The following is a 17,650-nucleotide window of genomic DNA, read 5'->3' on the forward strand; positions in this document are numbered from 1 at the left end:
CCCTCATCCATCCCACAAAACCTCCTCACTCACCCCAAAATCCCCTTCCCACCCCTTCAGGGTCTTCATACACCCCAGAAAAGCTCTCCCCTCACCCCAAAATCCCCTTCCCACCGCTCCAGGACCCTCATCCATCCCACAAAACCTCCTCACTCACCCCAAAATCCCCTTCCCACCCTTCCAGGACCCTCATCCATCCTGGGAAACCCCCTCCCTCACCCCGAAATCCCCTCCCCACCCCTGCGGGACCCCGCTCACCGCTCTCGGAGCTGAGGCTGCAGCGGATCCCGTCCCGCGCCTCCGGCCGCTCTCCCTCGGGATCCCGATCCCAGCCCGGCTCCGGGGCCCGGCCCCGCCCGCGCCGCTCCCGGGCCACGCTCTGGGAGGGAGGGGAATTCCAGCAACGCCCAAAATCCCGGGGAAATAGCACCCAGGGAACTCCAGGAATCCCCAAAACCCCAAAAATCCTGGGAAAATTGCACCCAGGGAACTCCAGGAATCCCCAAAATCCCAAAAATCCCGGGGAAATCGCACCCAGGGAACTCCAGGAATCCTCAAATCCTGGGAAAATCGCACCCAGGGAACTCCAGGATTTCCCAAAATCCTGGGAAAATCACCCTGGGAAATCTGGGTGTCCCAAAATCCCAGGAAAATCACTGTGGGAAATCTGGGTGTCCCAAAATCCCAGGAAAATCATCCCTGGGATGGGTTTGGGGCACCCAGGGAACTCCAGGATTTCCCCAAATCCCAGGAAAACCCCATCCCACCTTTTCCAGGAGGGCCTCGAGGGTGCAGATGTGGAGCCAGAGCAGGGCCTGGGCGCGCTCGTCCAGGAGCTGATCCCGCATTTGGGAATTGCAGGTTTGGGAATTCCGGGCCAGCGACTCCAGCAGCCTCAGGGCCTCCTGGACGGCGTCCAGGGCGGAGCTGCGGGAACAGGGACTCCCAAAATCCAAGGAATCGACCCCAAAATCAAGGGAACAGCACCCAGAGTCCCAGGAATGGGATAGGGGGATTGGGATGGGGGAATGGGATGGGGGATTTGGGATAAGGGAAAGGGGATGAGAGATTGAGATGGAGGAATGGGATCAGGATTGGGATGGAGGAATGGGATGGGAGTTGATGAGGGATTGGGATCAGGACTGGGATCAGGATTGGGATGGAGGATCAGGATTGGGATCAGGGTCAGGGTTGGGATCAGGGTTAAGATGGAGGATCGGGACCAGGATCAGGATTGGGATGGAGGATTGGGATCAGGGTCAGGACTGGGATCAGGACCAGGACCAGGACCAGGCTCAGCACCCACCAGTCGGTGTGGGCGCTGAAGCTGTGGCTGCACAGGAGCTGGGCTGGGATCAGGACTGGGATGGAGGATCAGGATGGAGGATCAGAATGGAGGATCAGGATTGGGATCAGGGTTGGGATGGAGGATCAGGATTGGGATCAGGGTTGGGATGGAGGATCAGGATTGGGATCAGGACCAGGACCAGGACCAGGCTCAGCACCCACCAGTCGGTGTGGGCGCTGAAGCTGTGGCTGCATAGGAGCTGGGTTGGGATGAGGGTTGGGATGGAGGATTGGGATCAGGATTGGGATCAGGATCAGGGTTGGGATGGAGGATTGGGATCAGGATTGGGATCAGGATCAGGGTTGGGATGGAGGATTGGGATCAGGATCAGGATCAGGGCTGGGATGGAGGATCAGGATCAGGATCAGGATTGGGATCAGGACCAGGACCAGCACCCACCAGTCGGTGTGGGCGCTGAAGCTGTGGCTGCACAGGAGCTGGGCTGGGATCAGGGTTGGGATGGAGGATTGGGATCAGGATTGGGATCAGGATCAGGGTTGGGATGGAGGATTGGGATCAGGATTGGGATCAGGATCAGGGTTAGGATGGAGGATTGGGATCAGGATTGGGATCAGGATCAGGGTTAGGATGGAGGACTGGGATCAGGATTGGGACCAGCACCCACCAGTCAGTGTAGGCGCTGAAGCTGGGCTGGGATCAGGGTTGGGATGGAGGATTGGGATCAGGATCAGGGTTGGGATGGAGGATTGGGATCAGGGTTAGGATGGAGGATTGGGATCAGGACCAGGACCAGCACCCACCAGTCAGTGTAGGCGCTGAAGCTGTGGCTGCACAGCAGCTGGCCCAGCTCCAGCAGCGCCGCCGCCCTGGGCAGGCTCCGGCCGGGGTCCGGCGCTCCCGGGAGGTCCCGGCTGCCCCCCGGCTCCCGCGGCCCCGGGGGGTTCCAGGCTCCCTGGGGGTCCCACAGGCCCAGCAGGTCGCACAGGACGTTGTAGCGCTCGGGCGCCGTGGGGCCCCGCAGGCCTTTGTAGGCGTGCAGCTCGGCCAGCAGCAGCAGCAGCAGCGCGTCCCCGCACAGGGGCTGCCCGTGGCAGCGCGACTGGGACTGCAGCGCGTCCCGCAGGGTCCTGCCAGCGCCATTGGGGTCACAGGCACAAACAGGGGGGGTTGGGGGGGGTCGTGGCATGGGAGGGAGATCCGACCCCGTTCTGCCTTCCCCTATCCCAGCGGGCTCCTGATTCCCCTCCCAGTCCCAGCCCAATCCCATTCCCCCATCCCACTCCAATCCAAATTCCCCCACTCCATTCTCCCCATCCCAATCTCCCCTTCCCATCCCTTATTCCAATCCCCCCATCCCAATCCTGCCACCCCAACCCCCATCCCATTCCCTGATCCCAAATCCCCAATTCCCCAAATGTCAATCCCAATCCCCAGTCCCAAATCCCTGATCCCAATCCCAATTCCCCAAACCTCAATCCCAAACCCCAATCCCCATTCCCCAGTCCCAAATCCCTGATCCCCATTCCCCATTCCCAAATCCCTGATCTCAATCCCCAGTCCCAAATCCCCATTCCCAAATTCCCAAACCCCAATTCCCACTCCCCAGTCCCAAATCTCTGATCCCAAACCCCAATCCCCATTCCCAAATCCCTGATCCCAATCCCAATTCCCCAAACCTCAATCCCAATTCCCAATCCCCATTCTCCAGTCCCAAATCCCTGATCCCATTCCCCAATTCCCCAAACCTCAATCCCAAACCCCAATCCCCATTCCCCAGTCCCAAATCCCTGATCCCAATCCCAATCCCCCAAACCTCAATCCCAATTCCCAATCCTCATTCTCCAGTCCCAAATCCCTGATCCCAAACCCCAATCCCCATTCCCCAGTCCCAAATCCCTGATCCCAATCCCAATTCCCCAAACCTCAATCTCCCAAACCCCATTCCCCAGTCCCAAATCCCTGATCCCAAATCCCAAACACCCATCCCAAACCCCCAATCCCCATGCCCTCACCGCAGCCTCAGCTCCTCCGCTCCCTGCTTGGCCGCCTCCGTCTTGATCCTGGCCCAGAGCGCCACCGGCTCGGCCACCAGCGAGCCGGGCTGGCCCGGGGTGGCCTGGGGACGCTGGCACTGTGTCCCCTGTCCCCAGGACTGTGTCCCCTGTCCCCAGGAGCATGTCCCCAAGCCCTGGGATTGTGCCCCCAGGGCCAGCAGCCACTGGGCCACCGCGTCCAGGGCGCGCTCCGGCCGGCCGCGGCAGCGCCAGCTCTCCGCCTGCAGCCGGAAGCACCTGTGGAGCTGGGGAGGGGGGCAACGGCCGATCCTCAGGGATCCCAGTACGCCCAGTATCCCCAGTATGCCCAGCGACGCTGGGCTCCACCCCAGGACCCCATCCCAGTACCCCCAATATGCCACCCCAGCACCCCATCCAGCACTCCCAGTATCCACCTCACTGCCCCATCCCAGTACCCCCAATATTCCACCCCACTACCCCATCCCAGTACTCCCAGTGCTGCCATTGCCCCCATCCCAGCGCTCCCAGTGCTCCCAGTGCCCCATCCCAGTACTCCCAGTGCTCCCAGTGCCCCATCCCAGTACTCCCAGTGCTCCCAGTGCCCCCATCCCAGCGCTCCCAGTGTCCCATCAGCCCATCCCAGTGCTCCCAGTGCCCCATCCCAGTACTCCCAGTGCTCCCAGTGCCCCCATCCCAGCGCTCCCAGTGCCCCATCCCAGTACTCCCAGTGCTCCCAGTGCCCCATCCCAGTACTCCCAGTGCCCCCAGTACCCCATCCCAGTGCTCCCAGTGCCCCATCCCAGCACTCCCAGTGCCCCATCCCAGTACTCCCAGTGCCCCATCCCAGCACTCCCAGTGCCCCATCCCAGCACTCCCAGTGCTCCCAGTGCCCCATCCCAGCACTCCCAGTGCTCCCAGTGCCCCCATCCCAGTGCTCCCAGTGCCCCATCCCAGCACTCCCAGTGCTCCCAGTGCCCCCATCCCAGTGCTCCCAGTGCCCCATCCCAGCGCTCCCAGTGCCCCCAGTACCCGCTCGGGGGTGGCCCCAGGCCAGCCGTAGCCGTGGCCGGCCAGCACTGCCCGGCACAGGGGCTCGCACACGGCTCCGGCCGCTTCCGGAACGTTCCGGCTCTGCCAGGCCTGGCCCAGGCGGAAGGCGGCCGCAGCTGCGTCCGGAGGGGACAAAGTGACCAACGGGACAGGGAGGGGACACTGCAGTGACCCCTCCTCGTCCAGAGCTGATCCTGACCCCCCTGGACATGGAGTGACCCCTGGACAGCCGGGATGGGGACAGGAGGTGGCACTGACCACTGGGGACGGGGACAGGTGGCACTGACCACTGGGGACACCGAGTCCGGGAGTGGCACTGACCACTGGGAACATGGAGCCTGGGGTGGCACTGACCACTGGGGATGGGGACAGGAGGTGGCACTGACCACTGGGGTCACTGGGGATGGGGACAGGAGGTGGCACTGACCACTGGGGACACAGGATGGGGACAGGAGGTGGCACTGACCACTGGGGACACTGGGGATGGGGACAGGAGGTGGCACTGACCACTGGGGACATGGGATGGGGACAGGAGGTGGCACTGACCACTGGGGACACGGGATGGGGACAGGAGGTGGCACTGACCACTGGGGACATGGGATGGGGACAGGAGGTGGCACTGACCACTGGGGTCACTGGGGATGGGGACAGGAGGTGGAACTGACCACTGGGGTCACTGGGGATGGGGACAGGAGGTGGCACTGACCACTGGGGACACAGGGGATGGGGACAGGAGGTGGCACTGACCACTGGGGACACAGGGGATGGGGACAGGAGGTGGCACTGACCACTGGGGACACAGGGATGGGGACAGGAGGTGGCACTGACCACTGGGGACATGGGATGGGGACAGGAGGTGGCACTGACCACTGGGGATGGGGACAGGAGGTGGCACTGACCACTGGGGATGGGGACAGGAGGTGGCACTGACCACTGGGGTCACTGGGGATGGGGACAGGAGGTGGCACTGACCGGTGACATCGAGGAACTTGCCCCTCTCGGCCTCGGGCAGCCCCTCCAGCCCCTCCAGCATCCAGGTGACACTCTGGACACAGCTCGTGGTCACCTGCGCCAGCTCCGGCCACCCCGAGGGCTGCGGGGACACCGCGGGTCAGCCGGGAGCCCCGAGCCACAGGGGACACTGCAGGGCCCCGCAGCCCCGAATTCCAGCCCCACAGCCCAGGGGAGAAGCTTCCAGAACCCCCTCAGCCCCAAATTCCAGCCCCACAGCCCACGGGAGAAGCTTCCAGCACCCCCAGAACCTTTTCAGGGTGACTCAATCCCCAAATTCCAGCCCCACAGCCCAGGGGAGAAGCTTCCAGAACCCCCTCAGGGCATTTCAATCCCAAAATTCCAGCCCCAAATCCCACGGGAGAGACTCCACCCCAAAATTCCAGCCCCACATCCCACAGGAGAAGCTTCCAGAAACCCCTCAGGGCCCCTCAGCCCCAAATTCCAACCCCACATCCCATGGGAGAAGCTTCCAGAGCCCCCTCAGGGCACCTCAACCCCCAAATTCCAGCCCTACATCCCACAGGAGAGACTCCACCCCAAAATTCCAGCCCCAAATTCCAGGAGAGGCTCCCAGAGCGGCTCCACCCCAAAATTCCAGCCCCACATCCCACGGGAGAGGCTCCACCCCAAAATTCCAGCCCCACATCCCACGGGAGAAGCTTCCAGAGTGGCTCAATCCCAAAATTCCAGCCCCACATCCATGGGAAAGGCTCCCACGGTGGCTCAGTCCCAAAATTCCAGCCCCACACCCCCACGGGAGAGGCTCCACCCCAAAATTCCAGCCCCACACCCCCACGGGAGAGGCTCCACCCCAAAATTCCAGCCCCAAATCCCACGGAGAGGCTCCCAGCCCCCCAGGGATCCGGATCCATGCCTGGCAGCGCTGGAATATTTCGTGGATGGCGTTGGAGAAGAGCTGGAGGCTGTGGAACAGCAGCTGCTTCACCATCACCTGCTCCTGGATGGAGTCAGGAGGGACCTGGGAATGGGAAAAATGGGATTTGGGAATGATCAGAGACCTGGGAATGGGAAAAATGGGATTTGGGAATGATGGGAGGGAGCTGGGAATGGGAAAAATGGGATTTGGGAATGGGGAAATGGGATTTGGGAATGGGGAAATGGGATTTGGGAATGGGGAAATGGGATTTGGGAATGGGGAAATGGGATTTGGGAATGATGGGAGGGAGCTGGGAATAGGAAAATGGGATTTGGGAATGGGGAAATGGGATTTGGGAATAATCAGAGACACAGGAATGGGGAAAATGGGATTTGGGAATGGGGAAATGGGATTTGGAAATGATGGGAGTGATCTGGGAATGGGAAAATGGGATTTGGGAATGATGGGAGGGAGCTGAGAATGGGAAAATGAGATTTTGGGGTCCAGGAAAGGGGAAAAAGGGGATGTGGGGGTTCAGGAGCTCCAGGAGCTGCTGCTGGCATGGAGAAAAGTGGGATTTGGGACTCCCTAAGTTCCAGGAGCTGCTGGCAGGGCTGGGAGCAGCACGGAGTGACCCCGAGGGACCCCAGGGAACCCCAGAGCTCCTCTTCCTCCTCTTCCTCCTCCTCCTCACCTGGGCCAGCAGCCGCCGCAGCGCCCGCCCGTGGCCCTGGCAGAATGCACAAACCCCGGGCAGCTCCTGGAGGCCGAGGGGCAGCTCCTGGCTCCTCCTGAGCACCTCCCCGAGCTGCGCCAGCACCAGCTGGGAGCTTTCCAGCAGCAGCCGCAGAACCCTTCCGGAACATTCCGCCGCCAGCGCCGCTCCCGCCCGGCTCAGCGCCGGCCCCACGGCCCGCACGCTTCTGGCCAGCACGGCCCGGCTCAGCTGGATCCCGGCTTCCAGCAGCTCCAGAGGGGCTCCCAGAGAATTCCCAGCTCCCAGGAAGGTTCTGGATTCTTCCAGGGCGTCCAGGGCGTCGCGGGGCCGCCGGGCTTTGCAGAGCTGGCGGCAGCGCTCCCGGGTGAGCTCCAGGAAGCACAGGGACTCCTGGAGGCCTGGTGGCTGCGAGGCCTCATCCCTGAGGGTGTCCAGCAGGAATTCCCGGAGCTGCCTGGCCACAAAGAGCGGGCACGGAGCCCGGTGAGCCTCGTAGAGAGCGGCGGCGGCCGCGGCGTGCTGGGCGGTCTGCGAGGCGAAGAAGGGCGGCTGGAAGGATTCCCGAGGCGAGACCTCCCCGTCCCGCGACTCCAGCAGCAGCAGGAAGCGCAGGGCACGGATCCTGGCCGTCAGCACCGCCCTGCCCTCCTCCCGTGGCCGCTCCGGGCCGGCTAGAGAGGCCGCAGCTCTCCAAAGAACAGCAAAAGCGCCGGAGGTGACGGTGGCCCAGTCGGCGTCGCGGCGGCCGCGCCGCAGCCGCGCCCGCAGCAGCTCGGCCACGCTCCAGGCGGGCGGTCCCACCCAACCCGCGGCGTTGCGGAGCACGTGGAACAGGATCTTCTCCAGGTACAGGTGAGGGGGCGCGGGGACCAGGCTCAGGTAGAGCTGGGCGGCCTCCTGGGCCAGGGCTAGCAGCCGGGCGCCGAGGGCCACCAGCCCGCCGGGCCGGGCCAGCTCGGCCACGCAGGCGCGCAGGGCGCGGTCGCAGGCGCGGACGCGGCGGGACGGCGGGGCTGAGGGGGTCCGGAGGCTTTCCTGGGGGAAACAGGGTTTGGGGTCAGGGCAGAGACCCTCGAGGGGCATTTCCTGGGGAAACAGGGGTTTGGGGTCAGAGCAGAGACCCTCGAGGGGCATTTCCTGGGGGGAACAGGGTTTGGGGTCAGGGCAGAGACCCTCGAGGGGCATTTCCTGGGGGAACAGGGTTTGGGGTCAGGACAGAGACCCTTGAGAGGCATTTCCTGGGGAAAGAGGGGTTTGGGGTCAGAGCAGAGACCCTCAGGGGTTGTTTTCTGGGAAAAGAGGGGTTTGGGGTCAGAGCAGAGACCCTTGAGGGGCATTTCCTGGGGGAAACAGGGGTTTGGGGTCAGAGTAGGGGATGTTTCCTGGGGGACAGAGGGGTTTGGGGTCAGGACAGAGACCCTTGACATGCATTTCCTGGGAAAAGAGGGATTTCAGGGGATGTTTCCTGGGGGAAACAGGGGTTTGGGGTCAGGAGAGAGACCCTTGAGGGTTGTTTCCTGGGGGAAACAGGGGTTTGGGGTCAGAGTACAGCTCCTTGACATGCATTTCCTGGGAAAAGAGGGGTTTGGGGTCAGAGCAGAGACTCTCAGGGACATTTCCTGGGAAAAGAAGGAGTCAGAACAAGCTCAGAATCCCCCAGAGGCCCCACAGTTGGATCCAAGGGTTTTACTGGGAAAAGGAGTCATACCCCAGCCCAGAATTCCCCACAGATCTCCCCACCAGATCCCGAGGTTTTCTGAAGGAAAAGAGGGATCAGAGCCCCAGATCCCGAGGTTTCCCTGAGGAAAAGAGGGATCAGAGCCCCAGATCCCGAGCTTTTCCTGACGAAAAGAGGGATCAGAGCCCCAGATCCCGAGGTTTCCCTGAGGAAAAGAGGGATCAGAGCCCCAGATCCCGAGGAAAAGAGGGATCAGAGCCCCAGATCCCGAGGAAAAGAGGGATCAGAGCCCCAGATCCCGAGGAAAAGAGGGATCAGAGCCCCAGATCCCGAGGAAAAGAGGGATCAGAGCCCCAGATCCCGAGGAAAAGAGGGATCAGAGCCCCAGATCCCGAGGTTTTCCTGAGGAAAAGAGGGATCAGAGCCCCAGATCCCGAGGTTTTCCTGAGGAAAAGAGGGATCAGAGCCCCAGATCCCGAGCTTTTCCTGAGGAAAAGAGGGATCAGAGCCCCAGATCCCGAGCTTTTCCTGAGGAAAAGAGGGATCAGAGCCCCAGATCCCGAGGTTTCCCTGAGGAAAAGAGGGATCAGAGCCCGAGATCCCGAGGTTTTCCTGGGGAAAAGAGGGATCAGAGCCCCAGATCCCGAGGAAAAGAGGGATCAGAGCCCCAGATCCCGAGCTTTTCCTGAGGAAAAGAGGGATCAGAGCCCGAGATCCCGAGGTTTCCCTGGGGAAAAGAGGGATCAGAGCCCCAGATCCCGAGGTTTTCCTGAGGAAAAGAGGGATCAGAGTCCCAGATCCCGAGGAAAAGAGGGATCAGAGCCCCAGATCCCGAGGTTTTTTCTCAAGGAAAAGAGGGATCAGAGCCCCAGATCCCGAGGTTTTTTCTCAAGGAAAAGAGGGATCAGAGCCCCAGATCCCGAGGTTTTCTCTCAAGGAAAAGCCGGATCAGAGCCCAGCCCCTCCCGGGCTCACCCGGATCTCCTCCAGGCGCTCCTCGATGCCTGCCCAGCCGTCCGTGCTTCCATCCTTTCCACCTTTCCCGTCTTCTTCGTCCTTCCCGGCCATCCCGGGGGCTTCTCCTGAGGGGCTTCTCTGTGATGCGGGGCTGGGGGGGGGGGGGCAAGGGAAGGTGTGGGACCCCCAGAACCCCCCAAAACCCACAGACCCCCACCCCAAACTCCAAATCCCAGAGCCCCAAACCCCACAGAGCCCCCCCCCAGCCACGCTTCTTTGCCCCCTCAGTGCTCCAGAGCACCCCCAGCCCCAATTCCTGACCCCCCCTGAGCCCCCAGCCCCAATTCCTGACACCCCAGAGACCCCCAGCCCCAATTCCTGACACCCCCGAGCCCCCAGCCCCAATTCCTGACCCCCCCCGAGCCCCCAGCCCCAATTCCTGACACCCCAAAGACCCCAGCCCCTATTCCTGGACACCCCAAGGACCCCCAGCCCCAATTCCTGACACCCCAAAGACCCCAGCCCCAATTCCTGACACCCTCCGAGCCCCCAGCCCCTATTCCTGACACCCCAGGGACCCTCAGCCCCAATTCCTGACACCCCAAAGACCCTCAGCCCCAATTCCTGACACCCCAAAGACCCTCAGCCCCAATTCCTGACCCTCCCCGAGCCCCCAGCCCCAATTCCTGACCCCCCTGAGCCCCCAGCCCCAATTCCTGACACCCCAGGGACCCTCAGCCCCAATTCCTGACACCCCTGAGCCCCCAGCCCCAATTCCTGACCCCCCCCCGAGCCCCCAGCCCCAATTCCTGACCCCCCCCCCGAGCCCCCAGCCCCAATTCCTGACCCCCCTGAGCCCCCAGCCCCAATTCCTGACACCCCTGAGCCCCCAGCCCCAATTCCTGACCCCCCTGAGCCCCCAGCCCCAATTCCTGAGCCCCCACCCACACTCCCCAGCCCCCCTAAGGGATCAGATCCCCCCCCAGTCCCCCCAGCCAGGCCCACAGCCCCCCGGTCCCACTTCCTGACACCCCCAGCCCCATTTCCAGGCCCCCCCAGAGTCCCAGACCCCCCCCCACCCCCTCAGGCCTCCCGCGGCCTTCACCCCCCGCCCCCCTCACCCGCAGCGCTGCCTCTCCCGCTCCTCGCCGGGCCCCTCCCGCCCTCCCCGGCTCCCAGAGGGAGCCTCACCCCCCAAATTCCCCCCGGGGACCCCCAAATCGCCCCAAATCGCCCCAAATTTCCCCGAATTCCCCCGGCCCGCCCCCCGCGCTCACGCTGCGCCGCTGCTCCGCCGGGGGGGGGGCCTGCCGCGCGCCTGTTCAAACCCGGGCCGCAGCCAATCAGCGCGCGGCACCGCCCCTCGGCGCCCAATCAGAGCGCCGCCCCGCCCGCCGCGCGGGGGTTCACGGGAGTCGTAGTCCACGCGCTGCCAAGCGCGTTTCTGCGCGCGTGCGCGGGGCGGGGCGAGGGTAAATGTGGGCGGAGTTGGGGTGGGGGCGTGTCCAGGGTGGGTTTTTTTCCCCGGTATTTAAGAGGCGCAGCTCCCAGCCGGGGTTACCCTCAAACCCCGAATTGCTTCTCAGGCTCTGCCATGCCCTGAAAGGACCCTAAAAAACCCTATAAATTCCCTAAAAAAACCCCCAGAAAAACCTAAAATTAGCCTCAGAATACCATTAAAATACCCAAGGCATAAAGAAAAAACTCAGAAGAACCTAAAAATAGCCTCAGAATACCCTTAAAATCACCTAAATATTAAAAAAAAATTTTAAAAAGTAAAAATAGCCTCAGAATGCCCTTAAAATCACCTAAATGTTAAAAAAAAGAGTAAAAATAGCTTCAGAATACCCTTAAAAATACCTAGATATAAATAAAAAAAACCAGACAGCTGTGTCTGGTTTGACAGTGCCAAATGCCTCCTGCAAACTGACATCAGGAACCTGGCCTGGTGAGTTTTGTTTCTCAGGGGAAAGGGCATCGTTCGTGTCCAGGGCCCGGTGGCCCGGAGTGGCCGGCTGCCTGCTGAAATTCCGCATGCTTCAGGATATCTCCCAGATGCAAGGTGCCCTCACAGGCAGCTGTGTCTGGTTTGACAGTGCCAAGTGCCTCCTGCAAACTGACATCAGGAACCTGGCCTGGTGAGTTTTGTTTCTCAGGGGAAAGGCATCGTTCGTGTCCAGGGCCCGGTGGCCCGGAGTGGCCGGCTGCCTGCTGAAATTCCGCATGCTTCAGGATATCTCCCAGATGCAAGGTGCCCCCACAGGCAGCTGTGCCTGGTTTGAGAGTGCCAAGTGCCTCCTGCAAACTGACATCAGGAACCTGGCCTGGTGAGTTTTGTTTCTCAGGGGAAAGGGCATCGTTCGTGTCCAGGGCCCGGTGGCCCGGAGTGGCCGGCTGCCTGCTGAAATTCCGCATGCTTCAGGATATCTCCCAGATGCAAGGTGCCCCCACAGGCAACTGTGTCTGGTTTGAGAGTGCCAAGTGCCTCCTGCAAACTGACATCAGGAACCTGGCCTGGTGAGTTTTGTTTCTCAGGGGAAAGGGCATCGTTCGTGTCCAGGGCCCGGTGGCCCGGAGTGGCCGGCTGCCTGCTGAAATTCCGCATGCTTCAGGATATCTCCCAGATGCAAGGTGCCCCCACAGGCAACTGTGTCTGGTTTGAGAGTGCCAAGTGCCTCCTGCAAACTGACATCAGGAACCTGGCCTGGTGAGTTTTGTTTCTCAGGGGAAAGGGCATCGTTCGTGTCCAGGGCCCGGTGGCCCGGAGTGGCCGGCTGCCTGCTGAAATTCCGCATGGTTCCGGATATCTCCCAGATGCAAGGTGCCCCCACAGGCAACTGTGTCTGGTTTGACAGTGCCAAGTGCCTCCTGCAAACTGAGATCAGGAACCTGGCCTGGTGAGTTTTGTTTCTCAGGGGAAAGGGCATCGTTCGTGTCCAGGGCCCGGTGGCCCGGAGTGGCCGGCTGCCTGCTGAAATTCCGCATGCTTCAGGATATCTCCCAGATGCAAGGTGCCCCCACAGGCAACTGTGTCTGGTTTGAGAGTGCCAAGTGCCTCCTGCAAACTGAGATCAGGAACCTGGCCTGGTGAGTTTTGTTTCTCAGGGGAAAGGGCATCGTTCGTGTCCAGGGCCCGGTGGCCCGGAGTGGCCGGCTGCCTGCTGAAATTCCGCATGCTTCAGGATATCTCCCAGATGCAAGGTGCCCCCACAGGCAACTGTGTCTGGTTTGACAGTGCCAAGTGCCTCCTGCAAACTGAGATCAGGAACCTGGCCTGGTGAGTTTTGTTTCTCAGGGGAAAGGGCATTGTTCGTGTCCAGGGCCCGGTGGCCCGGAGTGGCCGGCTGCCTGCTGAAATTCCGCATGCTTCAGGATATCTCCCAGATGCAAGGTGCCCCCACAGGCAACTGTGTCTGGTTTGAGAGTGCCAAGTGCCTGCTGCAAACTGAGATCAGGAACCTGGCCTGGTGAGTTTTGTTTCTCAGGGGAAAGGCCATGGTTCGTGTCCAGGGCCCGGTGGCCCGGAGTGGCCGGCTGCCTGCTGAAATTCCGCATGCTTCAGGATATCTCCCAGATGCAAGGTGCCCCCACAGGCAACTGTGTCTGGTTTGAGAGTGCCAAGTGCCTCCTGCAAACTGACATCAGGAACCTGGCCTGGTGAGTTTTGTTTCTCAGGGGAAAGGGCATCGTTCGTGTCCAGGGCCCGGTGGCCCGGAGTGGCCGGCTGCCTGCTGAAATTCCGCATGCTTCAGGATATCTCCCAGATGCAAGGTGCCCCCACAGGCAACTGTGTCTGGTTTGAGAGTGCCAAGTGCCTCCTGCAAACTGACATCAGGAACCTGGCCTGGTGAGTTTTGTTTCTCAGGGGAAAGGGCATCGTTCGTGTCCAGGGCCCGGTGGCCCGGAGTGGCCGGCTGCCTGCTGAAATTCCGCATGCTTCAGGATATCTCCCAGATGCAAGGTGCCCCCACAGGCAACTGTGTCTGGTTTGACAGTGCCAAGTGCCTCCTGCAAACTGAGATCAGGAACCTGGCCTGGTGAGTTTAGTTTCTCAGGGGAAAGGGCATCGTTCGTGTCCAGGGCCCGGTGGCCCGGAGTGGCCGGCTGCCTGCTGAAATTCCGCATGCTTCAGGATATCTCCCAGATGCAAGGTGCCCCCACAGGCAACTGTGTCTGGTTTGACAGTGCCAAGTGCCTCCTGCAAACTGACATCAGGAACCTGGCCTGGTGAGTTTTGTTTCTCAGGGGAAAGGCCATCGTTCGTGTCCAGGGCCCGGTGGCCCGGAGTGGCCGGCTGCCTGCTGAAATTCCGCATGCTTCAGGATATCTCCCAGATGCAAGGAGCACCCACAGGCAACTGTGTCGGGTTTGACAGTGCCAAGTGCCTCCTGCAAACTGACATCAGGAACCTGGCCTGGTGAGTTTTGTTTCTCAGGGGAAAGGGCATCGTTCGTGTCCAGGGCCCGGTGGCCCGGAGTGGCCGGCTGCCTGCTGAAATTCCGCATGCTTCAGGATATCTCCCAGATGCAAGGTGCCCCCACAGGCAACTGTGTCTGGTTTGACAGTGCCAAGTGCCTCCTGCAAACTGACATCAGGAACCTGGCCTGGTGAGTTTTGTTTCTCAGGGGAAAGGGCATCGTTCGCGTCCAGGGCCCGGTGGCCCGGAGTGGCCGGCTGCCTGCTGAAATTCCGCATGGTTCCGGATATCTCCCAGATGCAAGGTGCCCCCACAGGCAACTGTGTCTGGTTTGACAGTGCCAAGTGCCTCCTGCAAACTGACATCAGGAACCTGGCCTGGTGAGTTTTGTTTCTCAGGGGAAAGGGCATCGTTCGTGTCCAGGGCCCGGTGGCCCGGAGTGGCCGGCTGCCTGCTGAAATTCCGCATGGTTCCGGATATCTCCCAGATGCAAGGTGCCCCCACAGGCAACTGTGTCTGGTTTGACAGTGCCAAGTGCCTCCTGCAAAATGACATCAGGAACCTGGCCTGGTGAGTTTTGTTTCTCAGGGGAAAGGGCATCGTTCGTGTCCAGGGCCCGGTGGCCCGGAGTGGCCGGCTGCCTGCTGAAATTCCGCATGCTTCAGGATATCTCCCAGATGCAAGGTGCCCCCACAGGCAACTGTGTCTGGTTTGACTGTGCCAAGTGCCTCCTGCAAACTGACATCAGGAACCTGGCCTGGTGAGTTTTGTTTCTCAGGGGAAAGGGCATCGTTCGTGTCCAGGGCCCGGTGGCCCGGAGTGGCCGGCTGCCTGCTGAAATTCCGCATGCTTCAGGATATCTCCCAGATGCAAGGTGCCCCCACAGACAACTGTGTCTGGTTTGACAGTGCCAAGTGCCTCCTGCAAACTGACATCAGGAACCTGGCCTGGTGAGTTTTGTTTCTCAGGGGAAAGGGCATCGTTCGTGTCCAGGGCCCGGTGGCCCGGAGTGGCCGGCTGCCTGCTGAAATTCCGCATGGTTCAGGATATCTCCCAGATGCAAGGTGCCCCCACAGGCAACTGTGTCTGGTTTGACAGTGCCAAGTGCCTCCTGCAAACTGACATCAGGAACCTGGCCTGGTGAGTTTTGTTTCTCAGGGGAAAGGGCATCGTTCGTGTCCAGGGCCCGGTGGCCCGGAGTGGCCGGCTGCCTGCTGAAATTCCGCATGCTTCAGGATATCTCCCAGATGCAAGGTGCCCCCACAGGCAACTGTGTCTGGTTTGACAGTGCCAAGTGCCTCCTGCAAACTGACATCAGGAACCTGGCCTGGTGAGTTTTGTTTCTCAGGGGAAAGGGCATCGTTCGTGTCCAGGGCCCGGTGGCCCGGAGTGGCCGGCTGCCTGCTGAAATTCCGCATGCTTCAGGATATCTCCCAGATGCAAGGTGCCCCCACAGGCAACTGTGTCTGGTTTGACAGTGCCAAGTGCCTCCTGCAAACTGACATCAGGAACCTGGCCAGGTGAGTTTTGTTTCTCAGGGGAAAGGCCATCGTTCGTTTCCAGGGCCCGGTGGCCCGGAGTGGCCGGCTGCCTGCTGAAATTCCGCATGCTTCAGGATATCTCCCAGATGCAAGGTGCCCCCACAGGCAACTGTGTCTGGTTTGACTGTGCCAAGTGCCTCCTGCAAACTGACATCAGGAACCTGGCCTGGTGAGTTTTGTTTCTCAGGGGAAAGGGCATCGTTCGTGTCCAGGGCCCGGTGGCCCGGAGTGGCCGGCTGCCTGCTGAAATTCCGCATGCTTCAGGATATCTCCCAGATGCAAGGTGCCCCCACAGGCAACTGTGTCTGGTTTGACTGTGCCAAGTGCCTCCTGCAAACTGACATCAGGAACCTGGCCTGGTGAGTTTTGTTTCTCAGGGGAAAGGGCATCGTTCGTGTCCAGGGCCCGGTGGCCCGGAGTGGCCGGCTGCCTGCTGAAATTCCACATGCTTCAGGATATCTCCCAGATGCAAGGTGCCCCCACAGGCAACTGTGTCTGGTTTGAGAGTGCCAAGTGCCTCCTGCAAACTGACATCAGGAACCTGGCCTGGTGAGTTTTGTTTCTCAGGGGAAAGGGCATCGTTCGTGTCCAGGGCCCGGTGGCCCGGAGTGGCCGGCTGCCTGCTGAAATTCCGCATGCTTCAGGATATCTCCCAGATGCAAGGTGCCCCCACAGGCAACTGTGTCTGGTTTGACAGTGCCAAGTGCCTCCTGCAAACTGACATCAGGAACCTGGCCTGGTGAGTTTTGTTTCTCAGGGGAAAGGGCATCGTTCGTGTCCAGGGCCCGGTGGCCCGGAGTGGCCGGCTGCCTGCTGAAATTCCGCATGCTTCAGGATATCTCCCAGATGCAAGGTGCCCCCACAGGCAACTGTGTCTGGTTTGACAGTGCCAAGTGCCTCCTGCAAACTGACATCAGGAACCTGGCCTGGTGAGTTTTGTTTCTCAGGGGAAAGGGCATCGTTCGTGTCCAGGGCCCGGTGGCCCGGAGTGGCCGGCTGCCTGCTGAAATTCCGCATGCTTCAGGATATCTCCCAGATGCAAGGTGCCCCCACAGGCAACTGTGTCTGGTTTGACAGTGCCAAGTGCCTCCTGCAAACTGACATCAGGAACCTGGCCTGGTGAGTTTTGTTTCTCAGGGGAAAGGGCATCGTTCGTGTCCAGGGCCCGGTGGCCCGGAGTGGCCGGCTGCCTGCTGAAATTCCGCATGCTTCAGGATATCTCCCAGATGCAAGGTGCCCCCACAGGCAACTGTGTCTGGTTTGACAGTGCCAAGTGCCTCCTGCAAACTGAGATCAGGAACCTGGCCTGGTGAGTTTTGTTTCTCAGGGGAAAGGGCATCGTTCGTGTCCAGGGCCCGGTGGCCCGGAGTGGCCGGCTGCCTGCTGAAATTCCGCATGCTTCAGGATATCTCCCAGATGCAAGGTGCCCCCACAGGCAACTGTGTCTGGTTTGACAGTGCCAAGTGCCTCCTGCAAACTGACATCAGGAACCTGGCCAGGTGAGTTTTGTTTCTCAGGGGAAAGGCCATGGTTCGTGTCCAGGGCCCGGTGGCCCGGAGTGGCCGGCTGCCTGCTGAAATTCCGCATGCTTCAGGATATCTCCCAGATGCAAGGTGCCCCCACAGGCAACTGTGTCTGGTTTGACAGTGCCAAGTGCCTCCTGCAAACTGAGATCAGGAACCTGGCCTGGTGAGTTTTGTTTCTCAGGGGAAAGGGCATCGTTTGTGTCCACGGCCGGGTGGCCCGGAGTGTCCGGCTGCCTGCTGAAATTCCGCATGCTTCAGGATATCTCCCAGATGCAAGGAGCACCCACAGGCAACTGTGTCTGGTTTGACAGTGCCAAGTGCCTCCTGCAAACTGACATCAGGAACCTGGCCTGGTGAGTTTTGTTTCTCAGGGGAAAGGGCATCGTTCGTGTCCAGGGCCCGGTGGCCCGGAGTGGCCGGCTGCCTGCTGAAATTCCGCATGCTTCAGGATATCTCCCAGATGCAAGGTGCCCCCACAGGCAACTGTGTCTGGTTTGACAGTGCCAAGTGCCTCCTGCAAACTGACATCAGGAACCTGGCCTGGTGAG

General features: G+C 60.9%; 1 protein-coding gene across 3 annotated transcripts in view; it reads right to left on the reverse strand.

Annotated features, from left to right (window-relative positions):
- Positions 1 to 10,944, reverse strand: part of ESPL1 (extra spindle pole bodies like 1, separase) — a 35,930-nt gene extending 24,986 nt beyond the window's left edge. For all 3 annotated transcript variants that reach the window (XM_064401135.1, XM_064401136.1, XM_064401134.1), the window contains exons 1-10: positions 10,896 to 10,944; positions 9,637 to 9,769; positions 6,960 to 8,018; positions 6,263 to 6,367; positions 5,347 to 5,467; positions 4,354 to 4,490; positions 3,322 to 3,608; positions 2,110 to 2,436; positions 768 to 927; positions 259 to 379 (exon numbers count right to left, since the gene is read on the reverse strand). In XM_064401135.1, coding sequence (XP_064257205.1) covers positions 259 to 379; positions 768 to 927; positions 2,110 to 2,436; positions 3,322 to 3,608; positions 4,354 to 4,490; positions 5,347 to 5,467; positions 6,263 to 6,367; positions 6,960 to 8,018; positions 9,637 to 9,729 — 2,410 coding nt within the window. In that variant the 5' untranslated portion in view covers positions 9,730 to 9,769; positions 10,896 to 10,944. The remainder of the gene's footprint in view (positions 1 to 258; positions 380 to 767; positions 928 to 2,109; positions 2,437 to 3,321; positions 3,609 to 4,353; positions 4,491 to 5,346; positions 5,468 to 6,262; positions 6,368 to 6,959; positions 8,019 to 9,636; positions 9,770 to 10,895) is intronic.
- Between the last annotated feature and the right edge of the window lie 6,706 nt (positions 10,945 to 17,650).

Source organism: Passer domesticus, chromosome 31, assembly GCF_036417665.1.
Source record: "Passer domesticus isolate bPasDom1 chromosome 31, bPasDom1.hap1, whole genome shotgun sequence".
NCBI classification, from domain to species: domain Eukaryota; kingdom Metazoa; phylum Chordata; class Aves; order Passeriformes; family Passeridae; genus Passer; species Passer domesticus.